This window comes from Tenrec ecaudatus, chromosome 6 (assembly GCF_050624435.1).
Source record: "Tenrec ecaudatus isolate mTenEca1 chromosome 6, mTenEca1.hap1, whole genome shotgun sequence".
NCBI lineage: Eukaryota > Metazoa > Chordata > Mammalia > Afrosoricida > Tenrecidae > Tenrec > Tenrec ecaudatus.
In genome coordinates, this window is record NC_134535.1 from 150,912,623 (window position 1) to 150,930,495 (window position 17,873).

The 17,873-nt window shown below is 50.9% G+C and overlaps 1 protein-coding gene across 1 annotated transcript in view; it reads left to right on the forward strand.

Annotated features, from left to right (window-relative positions):
* Window positions 1–17,873, forward strand: part of FRMD4A (FERM domain containing 4A) — a 234,881-nt gene that overhangs the window by 147,000 nt on the left and 70,008 nt on the right. The window contains exons 9-11 of the mRNA XM_075552351.1: window positions 6,099–6,164; window positions 6,437–6,494; window positions 7,645–7,731. Of these exons, the coding sequence (XP_075408466.1) occupies window positions 6,099–6,164; window positions 6,437–6,494; window positions 7,645–7,731 (211 nt within the window). The remainder of the gene's footprint in view (window positions 1–6,098; window positions 6,165–6,436; window positions 6,495–7,644; window positions 7,732–17,873) is intronic.

The window sequence follows — 17,873 nt, forward strand, 5'->3', positions numbered from 1 at the left end:
CATGAATTCATGAAATGCAGCGCTCGGCTGCTGACTTAGAGGATGGCGGTTGATGAGAGCCCCTGAAGAAAGGCCTGGGGCTTCCTCTGAGAAGCCAGCCACTGAAAACCCTGAGCGTGGGCCCTAGTGGCATGTTGGATCACTAACCACAAGGTTGGTGGTTCAAATACACCAGCTTCTCAGAGGAAAAAGTTGGGGGTTCCCCCACCCATAAAAATGTAAAGCCTCAGGAACCCTATATACCAGGAGTGGGGAAATCTGGTCTGGGGGCTGTGGAAGTTCCACAAAATTCCCAGTCCTAGCTAACTTCACCAAAGAGAATCAGTTCTCGCCACCACAGTAACCAAACAAATTGCCAGCAAGTCGGTTCTGACTCGTAGCAACCCCATAGGACAGGGTACGGCTGTGGGTTAGAAGGTTAATGTGAGAGTAGAAAGCCTCATCTTTCCCCCGGGGAGGGATGGATGGTCTTGAACTGCTGGACCTTGTGGTTAGCAGCCCAGTATGCAACCCCCTACACTACCAGAACCAGTGCGGCCAGAGAATGATACCATAAATAACTGCCCTTGGCAGATAGAAGGTGCCTTCTAAGTCAGTCAACAAGATGATATTGGGTTTGCTATGGGGTGCACACACTAGATCTGCTCTGACCCGAGCGTGGGAGCTTGCCGGGAGTTAGAATGAACTCAGCCAGTGACTGGTAGTGGGGGGCGGGGTGATGGGGAGGCGGGGATTGTCTCCACACACACATAAACCAAAAAAAAATGTTTTCCGCATGGATTTCAATCATCCATTGTGTGAGACTTTCCTTTTCTGTTTTCTTGCTTTAAAAAGAAAAATGAAATGAAATCTTCTAAAATTTCACTTTGGAAGCCTGGCCTCCTCGGTGGGCCTTTCATGGGGAGCTTGAGTTTCCTTCTGGAATCCCTGTCATTCGATGGCAGGCTGTGAGGTTTTGTGTGGGAGAACCACTGTGTGTGTGTGTGTGTGTGTGTGTGTGTGTGTGTGCGCGCGCATGCGCATGTGTTCGCACATCCGTCTGAAGAGGAGAGAGATGGCTTCTTTCACTCTCCCACTGCATTTCAGATGTCCTAGTGGAGCCACCATGCCATCCTCCGCTTCCACCCCTCTGCGGGGCTGCAGATGACCGATACTGACCGATGAGTTGGGGCTCTGGCAGGCTCCCAGAATGTGGCTTCCATCACCCACCACAGAGCAGGGCCTGCATTCCTGGGGAGTGTGTTGAAATCCTGAGCAGCTCCTAACCCTTGACTACTTGGTCCCAAGACTCCTTCCAGGCACCCTAGCAAAGGTCATAGTGCTTGTGTGTGTCTGACCTGCAAACTTTTGGAACAAATCAATCCTGATAGATTGCAAGTTGTGACTCTTTATGAAACACATGAATTGCTCACATTTCATCTTGACTAGACGCTCTTCCGAGTCAGCAAGCGCCTTTTTCTGCCACTCGGTGGCGTTAAGAGGTTTATTCTTCTGTTAGGATAGGGCATGTCTGGATGCAAAGTTCATCAGCAGCTTCAACTCCAGCTCATAAATCCTTTCTCCCTGAGTGAGTATGGTGATGAAGAATTGAACAGACTTCCCCGAACAGAGGCTGCGCTCTCTCTGGTGGCCTGGCACCCCTAATCTCATCTCTGTGCCGATTTATTAGCCCTGATGGTGCTGAGGGTGAAATGTTGGGCTGCTGACCCAAAAGAAGGCAGTTCAAACCCACCAGCTGCTCTGAGGGAGAAAGCTGAGACTGTCTGTTCTCATAAGGATTTATAGCCTTCAAGTCCTATACAGCAGGGGTTCTCCACCTTCCTGATGCCGTGGTCCTTCAATACAGTTCCTCGTGTTGGGGTGACCCCATATGTGGGCGTAGCTGCATGGGGGTGGACCCGCCTGGAGATGGAGAGAGGAGCAGTGTCTCAGTTCGCTGATGCTGACTTACAGTCACCCGATAGGCCAGGGTAGAATTGCCCCCGTGAGTTTCCAAGACTCACTCTTGATAGGGTATTTGCCATGGCTTGGGTTGGGTCAGGCACTCCTTAGTCCTCAGTGACATCTTTTTTTTCTTTTTTTAATCATTTTATTGGGGGCTCATATAATTCTTAGGACAACCCACCCATCCATCCATTGTGTCAAACACATGTGTACATCCGTTGCCCTCATCAATGTCAAAACATTTGCTCTCCACTTAAGCCCCTGGTCAGAGTGATTGGCTTGCTCTTTAACACTGCAGTGCGATCGTGGGCTGCAGGCTGGCCCGATGTCAGTCCCTGGGTGGTGTCTGGGCTGCTGCTTCCTTAAGTGTTGGTTGTGGAGCGAAATAAAATGAAGCCCTTGACAACTTCGGTCTTTTCTCCACGTCCCGTGATGTGGCGTGCTAGTCCAGTGGTAAGGATTTGTTTTGCTTCACTTTAAATTGGCATTTTGCCGAGGGTTGTATTCTCTGATCTCCATCAGGAATTGCTTCAGCCCTTCCTCCCTTTCAGCGAGTAAGGCTGTGTCCTCTGCCCAGCGCAGGTGGTTAATGAGCCTTTCTCCAGACTTGATGCTGAGAGTCTAGCTTCCCGGGCTTCTAGGTCGGCGTACAAATTAAGTAAATATATTGAAAGGGCGCAACCCTGACACACGCGTTTCCACTGATGCTGTTTGCGTGACGACTGCCCCTTTCTCTTCACGTCGGCTCTGTGTGAGCACAGTGAGGTGCTCCGGGATCCCCAGTCTTTGCATATCATCCGGAGCTTGTCAGGATCCACACAGCTGACTGTAGAGAGACCGTGTCACGTACCTGCACGCTGAGCCCGTGGCTGCGGCGGTGTCTCCTTCTCCTTCATGTCCCGCTTTGCCAGGTCCTCCAAACGGTGGCTTCTGATTCGGTCTCTTATGACCCGGGGGTTTCGGATAGGTGATCCCACGTCATCGCATTCAGAAGTCTGGGACAGTGGTGGTGCGGTGGTTCAGCCTTCGCGAGGCTCCCAGTTGCTGTGCTAGAGGACCATGTAGCCACCTGCTTCCAGAAAGCCTTACCATCTTGGAAACCTTCTGCAGTTGTTCTGTTCTGTGCGCCAGGGCTGCTGTGAGCCAGAGGATCAGTTTGGCTGCAGTGAGCTGGGCTTTTGTACCAGGGAATGTGCTGGCTGCTCGTCATTCAAGCTCCGTTCTCCCCAGGAATAGATTGGATACTACTTAAAAGTTCGATTGTGAATATAGATTTACTTATAATGGGGGGGAGGCATTGTGTTTATTTTTTTAATATGGAGTCCAGAAATGAGATTGGTATAACTGACTGTGCTGATGTTTTCTAACAAGAGAGCTTAATAGACAGTCGTGTGCTTTGACGGCTTCGACCCTCCCTTGTGAAATCCATTTCCTTAGCAAGCAGAAGATGGGGCTTTGAGAAAACAAGCATTTTTTATTCGTATGACTTTATTTTCACTTCAACATTTTCCTGTCATACTACAAATAATTCATCATTTCTTCTCGAGGGAGCTTTTTGAATGAGTTTATTTAGTATGTTATTTAAATATCATCAAGGGTTTTTTTTTCTCCTGTAACAATGTTTTTTGGAGATAAGAATATTTACAGAATAGATTGTAAAGTGATTTGAATTTGCATAAATATCTCTACAAAAAAAAAAAAGGCTGGGACATTTAGGAATCTGGTAGCCTGCAGACCTTCCCGCTCTGTAAATTCCAGAGGAGGATGGGAGTGGTCAGAGGGCAGACTCTGTGAATCAACAGGTGGCAGGTCATGTCTACATGGGCTAAATTACTCCAGATGTCCTCCTGTGTGTCCATAGAACTGTGTCCCATGGGGTCTTCAGTGGCTGATGTTTTAGAAGTAGATAACTAGGCCTAACTTTTAAGGTACCTCTGTGTGGACCTGAACTCCTGACCTGTTGGTAGCAGCTCGGTACATTGCCCACCTGCACCAGCCAAGGCCTCAAGCTATGAGAAAGGGAAGGGAAGATGTAAATATCTGTTGGAACTTCACTCGTGGGCTCAGACAGAAGGAGATCGGGGCCAGGTGCAGAAGGCAAAGATTCTGCAGCTGCTGGGCACTTTGGGCGCCTCTCGACAGCCCACTTAGCTGGTGAGCAGCTGCTCAGCTGCCTGACTGGGTTGTGACGTGCTCTGGTGCGCTTGCTGAGCCTTGTTTGTGTTCATAGCTACAGCACAAGGTTGGCTGTCCTCTCCCACCTTGCCCCAGGGAGCCTCTCTGCAAGCCCTAGAAAGGAGAAGGGCTCGCCTTAGCATTGAGTGCTGACTTGCAAAATCCTAGCCCACCTGGTAGGAAACAGGGGAGCTAGCAGTTCACCTGGGGCCTCCCGCCCAAGCTGCTGGCCCAGGCAGGCCGGGTTGTTCCTGAAAAGGAAGCGCCTCGGGAGTGCTCCGTCAGGAGCCAGCCAAGTGCATGTTGCTTGAAGGAGAGGGTCAAGACTGTATCTGCATCTCTCTCTGGACTACAGGTGATCTGACCACACGGAAATGGGTTTCCCAGAGATAAAGCTCCTGACAGCTCTCCTGCCCACTCTGGCTATTTACAAAGACCCTGTCTTGTGAGAGGGATCACTGGTGCTTTAGTGGGTATGTGTTGGACTGCTAACCACAAGGCCAGCAGTTCGAACCCACCAGCCACTCCCTGGGAGAAAGATGTGACTTTCCACTCCTGTAAAGAGTTACAGTCTCAGTGGCTCACAGAGGCAGTTCTGCGCTGTCCTGTCGGCATCGACTTGATGGCAGTGGGTTTGATTTTGGAGTTTGTCTTTCAGTCATATGTCACATTCCAGATACCTGAATTTAAACGATACCAACTGAAGTCTGAACAATTTTTAAAAAGTAATGACTTCTAAAAACTTGGTAACTAGCCTAGTTTTTATAACTAACATAGTAACTAGGTACTCTTGGGACCTAGTAATTAGGTAGTCTAGTTTTGCTTGTTAGTTTTAAATGTAGATGAAAGAAGGCATTTGGGGGATTCTGGGAGGATAAATTATTGATAGGTCATAAGGGGTTCACCCCTGAGATGAGCTCACCCCTTGGGTCCCCTCCTGTCACAAGAGTTTTTACCAAGGCCACTCAGACAGCCCTTTGCCTGTGGGAGGAGGTGTGGAGCAGATGAGTGAGAAATGGGGTGTCCAGGTGGGATGGCCACATCCTGGACGGACGCCAGAAGGGAACCTCTGCCTGTGGCCACATGCCCTGTCCTAGCCAGGGTTGGCTCTGCAGTAAGCCGGCAGCAAGAGCAGCCACCACATCATGGCCACCTCATCGGGTGCTGTCGTCACTTCCCAGAGAAGACCCTCTGCTCTCTGCGCTGTCAAAGAAAGGGGCCACTCCTGTCATCTCCCAAGGAATCCGCTAACTCTGGGGTTTTAGCAGCAGGATTCCAAAAGCTTAAAGAGCTCCCATCTAAATGCTGGTGGTTGGCTTGTTTTGTTTCTCCACTGCACCTCTGAGGCTTGTGTTGCTTCGTGGCTCACGTTAACCAGACCAAAATTCCAGAACGTGCCATGCCCTTTGGAATCATGCAATCCCAGGCGACCAACTCCCGAGCAGGGAGAGTGTAACGGGAGTCCCTGGGGAGCCCTACTGGTGACTCACTCAGCTACTCCCTGAAGGTGGAACCTTCCCCGGAGATGCCGTCCTCTGGAAATGCAGCCCCTGAGCCCATTCTGGTAGGCATGTCTCCAGGACCCCGAGCGGACAAGGCAACAGCTGGCTGGTTAGGTTGTGAGGTCTTCTGCTGTGGTCAACTCCTACGCTCCCGAAACGCATGCTGTGTAGACAGGACGAAGGGAAATGAGAGTCCGGAGGAGAATCTGAGCGAGCACAGCCCAGTGTCCCCTGTTGCTCACTGTTCCATGCACACGCTGACCAGTCAGTCCTCCGTCACAGTACTCTGCTCGGTGACCCTCCCCACTGGTTACAGGCATGGGCTCCCTGCTTCTCCCTCCCCTCCCCTCCAATCACCCTTGCCAAGGGGCTGGCCCCAGATGCAGGCCCTGGTCCGGTTCAGGAGCCGTGTCTCAGCAGGTGCTTGGCCGTCGGCCCGGGGACTGTCACCAAGGCACTCTTCTCTTGTCGTTCCAGTGAAGACAGAGTCATTGAGCACTACAAGAAGCTGAATGGCCAGACCCGAGGGCAGGCCATTGTGAAGTAAGTGGACGTCCCCCTTTACTCTGGAGGATGCATTGTTTGTGCATGTCTCATGTGTCAAGATGGTTACATTCTGATCAGGAAGGGTTATCTCTGGGGGCGGTGCTTCCATTTAAATGTCAAGTCAACGACCACTCAGATACCTGTATCACACTCAGGATGTCACGCGTTCACACCAAACGCACGCGTGTGGACCATGCCAGTTCTGCCGACTAACCGCCCTGTGTGCATTGTCTGTGTGTGTTGTGCGTGTGATCTTCTCAATCCTCCAGCTACATGAGCATCGTGGAATCTCTCCCGACCTACGGGGTCCATTATTACGCCGTGAAGGTGAGTGAGCCCCTCCTCAGGGAACACCGGGGCGGAAGCAAGCAAGCAAACAAAAGCTTGCGCCGTTCACCCCTTGGCATCACGCAGAAGTTTGTTTGTGTGCTGGGGGGCGGGGGGAGCCTTGGCAGGAAGAGGGCATGCTAGAGAAGATGGGGGTGCTGACTTTTATTACCAGTGCAGGAAGACTTGACGCGGGCACTCATTATGCCTTTTAAAACAACCCCCTACTTCCCTTCATTCTTGGACAAATCCCGGGAGACCAGGGCTACCGTAAGTAAAGGGGTAACTCTTCTCGGCCCCCTGAAAATTTGCAGGCAGACCTCGTGCTGTTGCACTTGGCAGCCGCTGCGGGATTTTAGTTGGTGTTTTCTACCAATTGAAGGTTTGCGGCAGCCGGACTTGGAGCGAGCCTGTCGGTGCCCTTTTCCGAGCCGCACAAGCTCACGTTGTGTCTCTGCGTCCCGGTTTGGTGATTGGTACAACTTGTCACGCTCTTGATAACACTACATTGCACACTTCCCAGACGACGGTGTGATGTAAAGAGCTTTGATCCACACTGGAAAACCAGACTTACCTGTGTGACCCGCTTTAGCGTGAGCGCGATACTTGCCTCACGGCCATGGCTGGAACGGCACCTGCCGCACCGCTGTGGTCTGCCTCGGCAGGGCTGTTTGGTGGGCGAGCAGGACCTCAGTCCATGAGCCCCGTCCCACTCCTGGCTGCCTCGGCCAGCGAGGGGCACTCCGGGTAGCATGAAGGGAGCTTTACTAGGATCTCTTTAACTTTAAAACAAGAGGCATCCCCTCCCGTAATCTCCATGGCCCCTTCCAATTCCGATGGGACAGCCCCCCCCCCTCAGAAGATTATTGGATTTGGCTGCTCCGCATCCCTCCAAGGGTCTTGGGCCGCGAGTGAAGGGCCCTGGCATTACAAGACGTCCGTCTCCAAGGGAGAGATGAGAGCAGGGCACCGGTTACTTTTGTGTAAAGGGTGCCAGGCCCATGGCTAGGCTGCTGGTCAGAAACAGAGCTGCCCACCCCCAGCCCCTGCACAGGGCACGTCCATGTCACTCTGCTCACAAAGTGACCACCGTGACAGGATGGGGCTGTGCTCTTACGGTACAAGGCAAAGACTCCTTTTTCTGCCCTAGGACAAGCAGGGAATACCGTGGTGGCTGGGACTGAGCTACAAAGGCATCTTCCAGTATGACTACCACGATAAAGTGAAGCCCAGGAAGGTAAGTGCGATCCCCTCCGTGGGGTGAGGTGCCCTCCCCTGATGAAGGGAAGGAATGGAAATGCTCGCCTAGGCTACTGCAGGCTGCTGGGCTCACCAGCCCCTGCTAATGTACATACAAATCCCTCCACAGTCATCCAGCCTGAGCTCCCTGAGTAAATATTGTTTCCCCCTGTCACTAAGGCAACCTAAGCTGTAATAATTATTTAAGATAAGGTGACTGGCCCAGTTCCCCCAACTCAGAAAGATGAAAGGGCCCTGGTCTTCATTCATTTCCCAGTGTGCCCTGGGCACTGGGAAAACGAAATCCCATCTCCCCTGAATCTCAGGGCCAGCCAGTTCCCCGCAAGGGTGTGTGGGCAGCAGGGTGTGAAAGGAGAGATGGAAGGACCGAGAGAGGGGAAAAGTAAAAAAAGACTGAGAGGGCTTGTGGAGATCCAGCGCATTAGAAGTGATCCGAAACGGGGACAAATGAATCTCTTTGTCAAAGGACGGAGCAGTGGAGAGGAGTCTGTAAACACAAGACAAAATGTCGGAAGGAGCACAGAGCGGCATCCACATTCTCTCTGTGTTGTCACTCACACACATTTTGCAGACCAGAACAAATTGAAAGATTATCATGGGAAAATACCGGGGAGGCAAATGCTGCCATTCACATTCTCTGGTGGAGAATTAGGGGGCCTCTAGCATGCAGTCAAAGATCTGAAATCCATGTGAAAAGTCTATCAAAGCCACATTTGCATTAAAAGAGAGAAGAGGGTATTGGTCCATTATGTCATCCGATTGCTTTCCATACTTCTTTATCCGTGAACGTGAAGAGCATGGAAACCCATCGGCATCTCTGAGTTTATGCTAATCTGTCTGGTTAACATCTGCTTGAGCCAACTTCTTTAGTAGTAAACTGAGAGGGAGGGAGGCTTTATGTTGGGAAGACTTTCACTCTCTGGATCGGCGAGTCAATTAAGTTCTAAGAAAGGATTCTGAGCAGATGACCGTTGCTCAGGATCTTGGGAGCAATCAGTAGGAATCAGACTAGAGGGGATGTTGTGTTTGCGGGTTGTTTCCAAAACCGCGTCAGCTTCCATGTGTGTTCTGCAAAAGGTGGGTTAAACACAGTTTTCTGATCCTTCTCCTGTTTTGATTTTCTTGACTGTAGGGTCTGTACTTCTGCCTCACTGTAGCTTTCTTCCTGTTCACGCTGTACCTGCTCCTCCTGTGGCCTTTCTAATTTCCCAGCTTTTTCCTTCTCGGGTTCTCTCTTGATACCTCCTTTTCTTCTTTTTACACCAACTTTCCTTCTCTTTTCAGCCCCACTGGCCGTTTTTGTTCCACTTGCAATAGCCAAAAATACTCTTAGATCCTTCAGCAAAGTGCTGGTTTCCGTATACTCAGCTCTCTGTTGCCTGCATAGGTGAAAGAACGAGGCCAAAGTGCATCCTTGAAACTTATGGCAGAAGTCATTAAAATCCAGAGGTTGAATGTGCTTCACTGTGACTAAGCTTGTTGAAAGATTTGCTAACAAGTATTCATACCTGTTGAGTTTAATGTATTGATATGTTTACATTTTCTTTATGGCTGCTTGCCCTTTGCGAATGTTGAGGTACTAGTGAGGATTAATAAGGTAATGAGACAGCATTTGATATACATAGATGATGGATCTATCAATAGATAGAGTTTTATATATATGTATGTGTGTGTCTATGTGTGTGTATATATATATATATGAATGTTTTATATGTGTGTGGGGATATATATATGAATGACAGGGTATGGCACATAGAAAGGTCCCCATAAATTGCAACTACCCGTGTAAAGTTCTGAAACAGCCAAAGGTGGGAGTAAAGCAGCCATTGAAAGAGAATTGACTTTCACTTGTAGACTTTATCCAGGTCAGGAGTTAGCAATGTTAAAACGTCAATGTATGTGTTCTTCCGGGTCATTGGCCCTGACAAACAGACTTGTTATTTAAAATAGCTTGGGCTTCTTATGAGGAAGTAGTTGCAACACCCAAGCCTATTACTGATAGAGCAACAACTTGGTCAGCCAAGTCCCCATTCATTCATTCATTCATTCATTCGTTCATTCAAAGTGTGTAAATAAGACACAACTCGCATGCTCAATACCTGTCTAATCAGTCAGGGAGAGTGGTTGTGTCCTTTTGCTAAGTGCTCCACCGAGCAGCCTGTGTGAGGCTTGGTGATGCATTAGAAAAGGGAGTCATCAGCTGGGCTTTTGGAGGAGAAAGACGTCTTCTCCCAGGCCACAGACGAGAGCTGGGTCTTAGAGAGTGGACTGAGTTTTCCCAATGGCCAACATGGCGGGGGCGCAGTCCACAGAGAAGCACAGGGTCAGGCGCAGCGTGGTGTGCTCGGGAAGCACACGAGAGGTTCTAGGGCTGGAACACGGGGAGAGAGGAGCAGCTGGAGAGGAGCTGACAAGCCAGAGGTTGTGGAGGCCTTGGAACTTTTCGAAGAACTTAGGACTTCATCCTGTGGGGAGTGGGAACTCCAGGGCTCCGGAAGGAGCAGAGCAACTTATCAGATTGTCACTGTTACAGAAGCACCATGCTGGCTGCTGCGTGCACGGTGGGTGCGAGGGATGCAGGACAAGGCTTGCCAACCAGGGCATGATGGCAGGGGTACAGGCCAGAGATTATCAAGGGCATCAAAGCTGGACTGCAGTGATAAGGAAGAAGGAATGGAAATGAGATCATTGTTATTGATCAATTGCATAGAGGAAGAGATAGCAATAAGGAAGAGGATTTGGCGGGGGGGGGGGGGGGGGGGACAGGACTCCAGCATGACTCCCAGGCCATGTGATAGCTCACATTCCAAAATGAGAGCATAGCAGTGCCATCTCATGACCTTGCCAGCCTTCACACCTATCTCAGCAGAAGTAAATAGCCCATAAGATAAATGGCATTCTGGGAGTAGCAGCATGCAGTTCCTCAAACAAACAAAAAAACCTCACTGCCATCAAGTCAATTCTGACTCATGAAGACTCTAAAGGACAAGGTAGGACTGCCCCCATGGATTTCTGAATCTGTAACTCTTTATGGGAGTAGAAAGCCTCCTTTTTCTCCCTAGGGGTGGCTGATGGTTTTGAACTGTTGACCTTGTGGCTAGCAGCCCAACACATAACCCACTTTGGGACTTGCAAAGTTTGGGATTTGATGTGAATTCCCAGGATCCCCCTCTTCTCCTCCCTCCTTCTCCCCTGCCCTCTCAACCTCCCCATCTCCTTCAGTAGGCAGTTGACTATCCAGTGGAGATCAAGAATGTCAGTAATCTCTGAGTAAAACTGAACCATAGACATGGAACCAAGAGGAGGAGGAGAAGAGACAAGTAGCTCACCTGGCAAGGACCTCAGCAGGAGCTGAGTCGGTAGGTGCAGGCCCCAGTGGTACAAATGGATAAAACCTGGGACTGCTTACCAAAAGGCTGTCAGTTCAAGTCCACCCACGGGACCCCAGAAGAAAACCACGGCGATCCACTTCTGAAAAATCAACACTGAAAACATACGTAGCACAGTTCTGCTTCACCACATGGGGAGTCGCATGAGTCCGAGACAGCTCGAGGGTAACCCAGCGCTAGTTGTTGGTAAACAATGTCCGTTCCTTAGCTTGCTTATAGGAGCCCTGGCCACACTGTCCTGGTTACACACTGGGCTGCTAACCAAAGGATCAGCAGTTGAAAGCCACCAGCCCCTCCATGGGAGAGAAATAAAGCTTTCTACCCCCGTAAAGAGTGACAGTCTCAGACGCCCATAGGGGCAATTTCTCTACGCTGTTCTACATGGTTACCATGAGTCAGAATCAAATCGGTGGCAGTGAATTTGTTTTTGTTTGGTTGATCAGGCTTACAGAGTCGCTATGAATCAGAATTGACCTGATGGCAGTGACTTTATTTATTTGTTTGTTTTGTTTATAAGGAGCCCTAGTGAATTAGGCATTGAGGCAGCTAAACTCAGCTCGGTGGTTCAAACCCACCAGCAACACCATGGAAGAAAGGTGAGGCGACCTGAGGTCCCATCAAGATTGACACGCTCAGAAACCCTATCCAGGCTCACTCTCACTGAGAGTCAGGAGTCGGCTTGAAGGGGAAGGGGGGGGTGGCGGGGGGGGGGGTTATCACGGTTCTGATAGGAGTTTGTTTTGCTTTGTCTCACTTTATCATCATGGTTACGGTGCAGCCCTGAAGCTATGTGAGCAATGAATATACTATCTGGATGTAAAATCAAGAGCAAGCCTGTGAGAGGTAGCAAAGTCTAGATCTCATCCATGTCACACAGTATACATTGTATGCGGAAGCATGTATAAGCCCGGAAAGGCTTAGCCTCTGTACGCCAGAGCTAAGGAGTCACAGAGGGTGGCCCCAAGAGGGTCTGGGCACAGTGCCTGTCGCTTCTCCTCACACACAGTGTCCTCACCGTCACAAAGAAGCCACATGTTAGTGAGCACACTTGTGGTGTCTTGGGTCACAGAGCTCTCAATCTAGAGAGATGCCCATACCTGAGAATAAATGGCAGTGCAGGTTCACACAGCAAGGACCGCACGGTGCCCGTGGCCAGCCTCTCATCCACTCTGTATCACGGAACGACAGGAAACTTGGAATTTAAAGATGTCACAGCCTCCCCCGTGTCCTCTTAATCCCAACCCTGGACCCGGCCATGTGAACACATAGTGAGGCTCACTGTGGAGTCGGATGGACAACTTGACCTCTGCCAGGGAATCCAGGCTCCACAACTGTGTGTGTGGTCTACACAGGAGGGGGGGCAGTCCCTCATGGACACCTTAGGAGGGGCAGTTCCTTAGGTGGTGGCCCCTCCCTCTTGGCACTGTCGCCCGGCAGAACCCGTCCACCCTGAGCCTCCAGCGAAGCTCAAGAAACCAACCGGGAGTGGCACCCCATTCTCCGCAAACTCCCCCCCCCCCCCCGCAGGCTCATCTGTAGGACAGCTGCATCTGCTGCCCAAGCAGCGCTCCCAGCCACAGGCTGAGACCCACCCCCCCCCCACCGGCAGTGCTGACCCCATTCCGTGGCTGTGTCATGGTACCACAAATGAGTGGCAGCTAGGGGTAGAGGCCACAGTGGGCCAGCCTCCTCCCTCTCCTTTGAAGGCCCAGAGGCATGTTCTCTGGTTTCACCGTATGAACAACAGCAGCAGACCATTCACACCGACCAAAATGCTCACTGGCCGCCTATACGAGAATCCCCTGAAGTGTTTCCATATGGCCCACCAAACTGGAAAAAATAAATAAATACCATGGCAGGACAGCTGGTGGCTGTCCAGAAGCCAGCAGAACTGTGGCATGGTTCAAAGGCCTTTCTGGTTTCAGGCTCTGCCCCAGGTCACCAAACCTTCCCTCCGACCCCAATAGGGAATCTCAGGTGGAGGAGAGACGAAAGAATAGTTTTAGCTCCCTCCTAATCATGCCCCAAGGAGTGAGTCTTTGTGGTACGGTGGGTTAAACTTTAGGCTGCTACCTAAAAGGTTGATGGTTCAAATCCACCCACTGAGCTGGCAGTAGAAAGATGAGGCTCATTGTGATAAGAATTGTACGAGCCCCCAATAAAATGATTTTTTTTAAGTTCATGAAAAAAATTTTTTAAAGAAAGATGAGACTGCTTCTGTAAAGATGTACAGTCTCAAAATCCTCTGGGACAATTCTGCTCTGTCCTACACGGTCACTAGGCGTCAGATGCCGCTCCACCGAGGTGGGTTTTTAAAACCCTGCCCCCATTCTCTGTGTCCTGAACCTTCTAAACCAGTGCACAGACTGCAGGGTAATCTGCTGAGTTGGTAAGAAAGACAACATGTTTGCCCTCTGGGCACGCATGTCGAGAACAGTTAGACATGTGGGGACATCAGCAAGCTGTGTTTCGGCTTCTGTGCATGTTCAACAACACAAGGCCAACTTTGGTAGTATCTTGGAACCCAAAGAGTAGACCTCGCCTCCACCCCCGAATGTGTGTGTGTGCGTGTGTGCGTAAATCTACAATATGTGTACATCTCGCTGAATCCTGATCCGTGCTTTTGATTTTTTAGAACCAGGCAGAACCCAAATAATGCCCAACGACAGGTTGCAGAGCGTGATTTTATAAGCTATTAAATGGTGTTTCCCTCGCACACTCTGCCCCACCACACCCCCGACTTGTGGGCTCTTGTTCATAGTAAAATACCATCTCACACCCAGGGAAGCCCGCCTGGTCTCTGCTCTGCCTTCTGGTGTGTCACGGCAGCAGCTGAACAGTGCCAGGGTGCGGCACTGGCAGGATCCGTGGGTCTTGAGTCGCATGGTTCAGCCATGGTGAGAGAGGATCAGATCTTGCATTGGCATAGAAGAGCGTGCCCTATTTTAGCCGCGTGACCTCGTTCCACTGTGGCGTGTGTGTGTGTGTGTGTGTGTGTGTGTGTGTGTGTGTGTGTGTGTGTGAGAGAGAGAGAGAGAGAGAGAGAGAAAGAGAGAGAGAGAGAGAGAGAGAGAGACAGAGAGACTGCTTTACTTCACAGGGGTCCTGGTGTCATAGCAGTTATGTGTTGGGCTGCTAACCACAAGGTCAGCAGTTCAAACCCACCGCCACTCCGAGGCGGGAGAAAGATGTGGCTTTCTCCTCCTGTAAAGAGTTCTAGTCTTGGAAACCCACTGGGGGGTTCCGCCCTGTAGGGTCACGGTGACTCAGAATTGACTCAATGGCAGGGAGTTTTCTTGAGTTTTATTTTACAAACTACAGTTCAGATGGCTTCGGGGAAAACCTGGTCAGCATCGTTTCACCTTAGTGTGCCTTCACGGCCAAGAAAGTAGCCCTAACGAAAAGGGTTAACATGCACACTGCTGAAGGGACAGTTAGAGGTTCCCTTCCATCCAGAGGTGCATCCTAAGAAAGGCCTGGTTGTCTATAGAAGAAGACTCAGCCATTTAACACTTTCTAGAACACAATTTGACTCTGACACACATGGTGGCGGAACTGAGATTTTGTAGTCGACCCCGTGGCAATCAGTTAGAGACCAGCTGGTGGTGTGTTCGGGACGTGAAGTCAATCTTCGCCTCCCAGAGACCCCGTGGGACAGAGCAGAGTTGCCTCCATGGGGTCTTCCTGGCTGTCCTCCATATCGACCTACATCACCAGCCACCACCCTTTCTGTGAGCTGTCTAGCCAACAATTCTCAACCTGTAGGTCGAGACCCCTTTGTGGGTTGAAGGACCCTTTCACGGGGATCGCCTAATTCATAACATTAGCAAAATGGCCGTGATGAAGTAGCAACGAAAATTATGTTATGGTTGGGGGGTCACCGCCACATGAGGAACTGTATGAAAGGGTGGCGACATTAGGAAGGTGGAGAACCACTGAGCTAAGCACTTCACCACTGCACCACCACAGCCCCCACACCTAGTTGCCAGCGAGGGGATTGAGAAGCCCAGCAGCCCTGTAGGGCTGGCCAGCGCTCCCCAGAAGCGTCTCAACGCTGCAAAGCTTTAGGAAAGCAGACTGCCACACCTGCAAGCCACCATCCTCCCAGCAGTCACCTGAGTGCTTAAGGACTTTGCCACCAGGCTTCCTTAAAGAGACTTCAGCCATCAAGCCCCAGATTGGCAATTCCACTAGTTTGGAGCAAACCGAAAACCCAAACTCACTGCCACTGAGTCAATTCCAACTCACAGTGGCCCTGCAGGGCAGATAGAACTGCTCCTTCTGGTCTCTGAGACTTTACATCCCTATGAGAGTAGACAGCCTCCTCATGCTCCCTCGGAGGGGCTGGTGAGTTTGAACTTCCAACCCTGTGGTTGGCAGCTCAATGCTTCACCTACTACAGTGCTAATATAAGCAAGAGTTTGTTCTCTTTTTTTCCCAGAGAACAATTGGATGGAAACTAAATGGCTTGTATTGAAGAGGCATTGCTCAATGGCTCATGACCTGGGTCATGTGGGGCAGAGGTCATTAAATCTGGACAAAGTGTGTCTCACACGACGCTCCCTGCTAGAGGGGTGGGAGGAGGGCTTGCTTACATGCCTCAGATCAAAGACCTAGGAAGGGCACGCACTCTGATCTCTGGGCCAGTCTGCCCCTTGCTTTGCACCAATCCAGAGACCAGGTGTCCTGAGGACCAGGCTCAGCTGTCATCTCAGCCCCGGTGCCATTCTTGCACTCCGTGCACCTGCAAACAGAGCTGCCGTCCAAGCGTTATAAGCCGTCAGAAATTAAGATGGGATGCAGAGGGCAGGGCCAGGACCCCTCCCGTAGGCTGGCGTTGCGCAGCTGGAAGCGCGGCTCAGCAGCGCCTCCCTGGGCGCATGTGCAGCGTCTCTGAGATCGTCGCTGGTATTCCTGAAATCACCCCGCTGGGAGGGGATGCGATGCCAGCCCTCGTTACGAATTCAGCAGACGGCACTTACTTATTTATTGGATGTGCAATTAGGGGGCCTGTTATGTACACTTAGCTGCACAATTAGGAGCACTGTGTGGTCCCTCTGAGGCAGTAGGAGCAGGAGCTGGGCTTCAATGTCCTGGCTCCCTCCCCAAGCAGCCAGCCTGACCGCCGGCGCATCCTGAGTGGATTTTGGAAGCTGGGCATTAATTAGCTTGGGCAATGGAGGCATTGCCAGCACCGCCTCAGGTTTAGTAAAGACTTTTGGGCTGCATGAGACAGGAAGATAAAAAACATCTTTACAGGAAATATTCCATTAACTGTGAACCGACTCCCGGTGGACTTACCCTGCTTAATTCTTCAGCAAGAACCACTGCGCTCCGTGAAGGGCCAGGCAGACTGCACCTCCATGGCCACGTGGCTGCCCTTGGCTCATTTGCTGGTTTCAGTGCGTGACCCCCTCCTTCCCGCATCCACATTCTCCTTGGAAACCACACCTCTGTGCTCTCCAGAGAGGAAAGATCTGCGCCTCTCTCTAGCATTCTCAGCATTTTGCAGCCATGGCTCATTCACGGTGGGGGATCAAAGCATCTGCCAGCCACTTCTTATCAGTCCTGAGCTCCAGCAGTGGACTTGGGGACTTGGCACAATTCAAAGCCTGTGGGCAAATGACCATCCAACTGGCCCCAGCTATGCGTCATCAAGAGGGGCCTGTTTCCAAACCAAGGCTGCTGGGGCGGGGGGTGCATAGTTACCAAAGCCTGTTATTGTCACGGCTCCCCAAGAAAGGAAGAAACTGTCATGGTTGGTTCTGACTCATCATGACCCCACATGACACATGGGGTTTCCCAGGGGCAGTTTGATTGTTTTTTGGTCATTGGATACAGGATCTTGGAATCCTGGCCCCCAAAGGCGGCCATCTCCAAGCCTGGCCCTGTGTGAGCCAACTTCTGAGGTTACCAACTTCTGTTCTTTGGCTGGTGTCAGACAATCCTTCAAGGAGGATGAATTGTCTGTGACCAGGAAAAGAAACTCACTGCCATCCTGACTCCTGGCCAGTGGGATGGGCAAAACTGCCCCTGGGCATTCCCAGGACTGTAACTCTTCACTGGAGTAGAAAGCCTCATCTTTCTCCCACAGAGCACGTAGTGGTTTTGAACTGCTGACCTTGCGGTTAACAGCCTGATGAGTACCAGCAGGACTCTGAGCAGAAATAAAGGCATTGCTTCTTTCCTTAGACAGAAGCTGCAACACATGTAGGCCTGCCCTGGTGAGGATCCCTTCTCTGAAGAGGTGCACGAGGTGGGGAAGGAAGTGACGTGGCACCTTGTTGTGTGCCGCCAAGTTGATTTTGACTCACAGGACAGAGGAGCGCTACCCCGTAGGGTTTACCAACAGGCAATCTTTGTGGGAGCCACCGTAGACTTTTCCCTCGGAGCAGCTGGTAGGTTTGAGCTTGCGACAGACACTTCAGTAAGCAGCTGAGCCCCCAACCACTGCACCACTAGGGCTGCTTCTCATAGTGAGTCCAAAAAAAAACCCACCAAAAGACCAAGCTCACTGCTGTTGAGTTAATTCTGACTCATAGTGTCCCAGTAGGGCAGGGTTGACCTGCCCCTGTGAGTTTCCAAGACTGTAACTCTTTACTGGAGTAGAAAGCCCCGTCTTTCTCCAGAGGAACTTTCCTGTGGGAGGCTTCAAACTGCTGACCTTTCCGTTAGCAGCCCAATGCATAAGCCACTATGCTACCCATTACCCACACACAGCATAATCCAT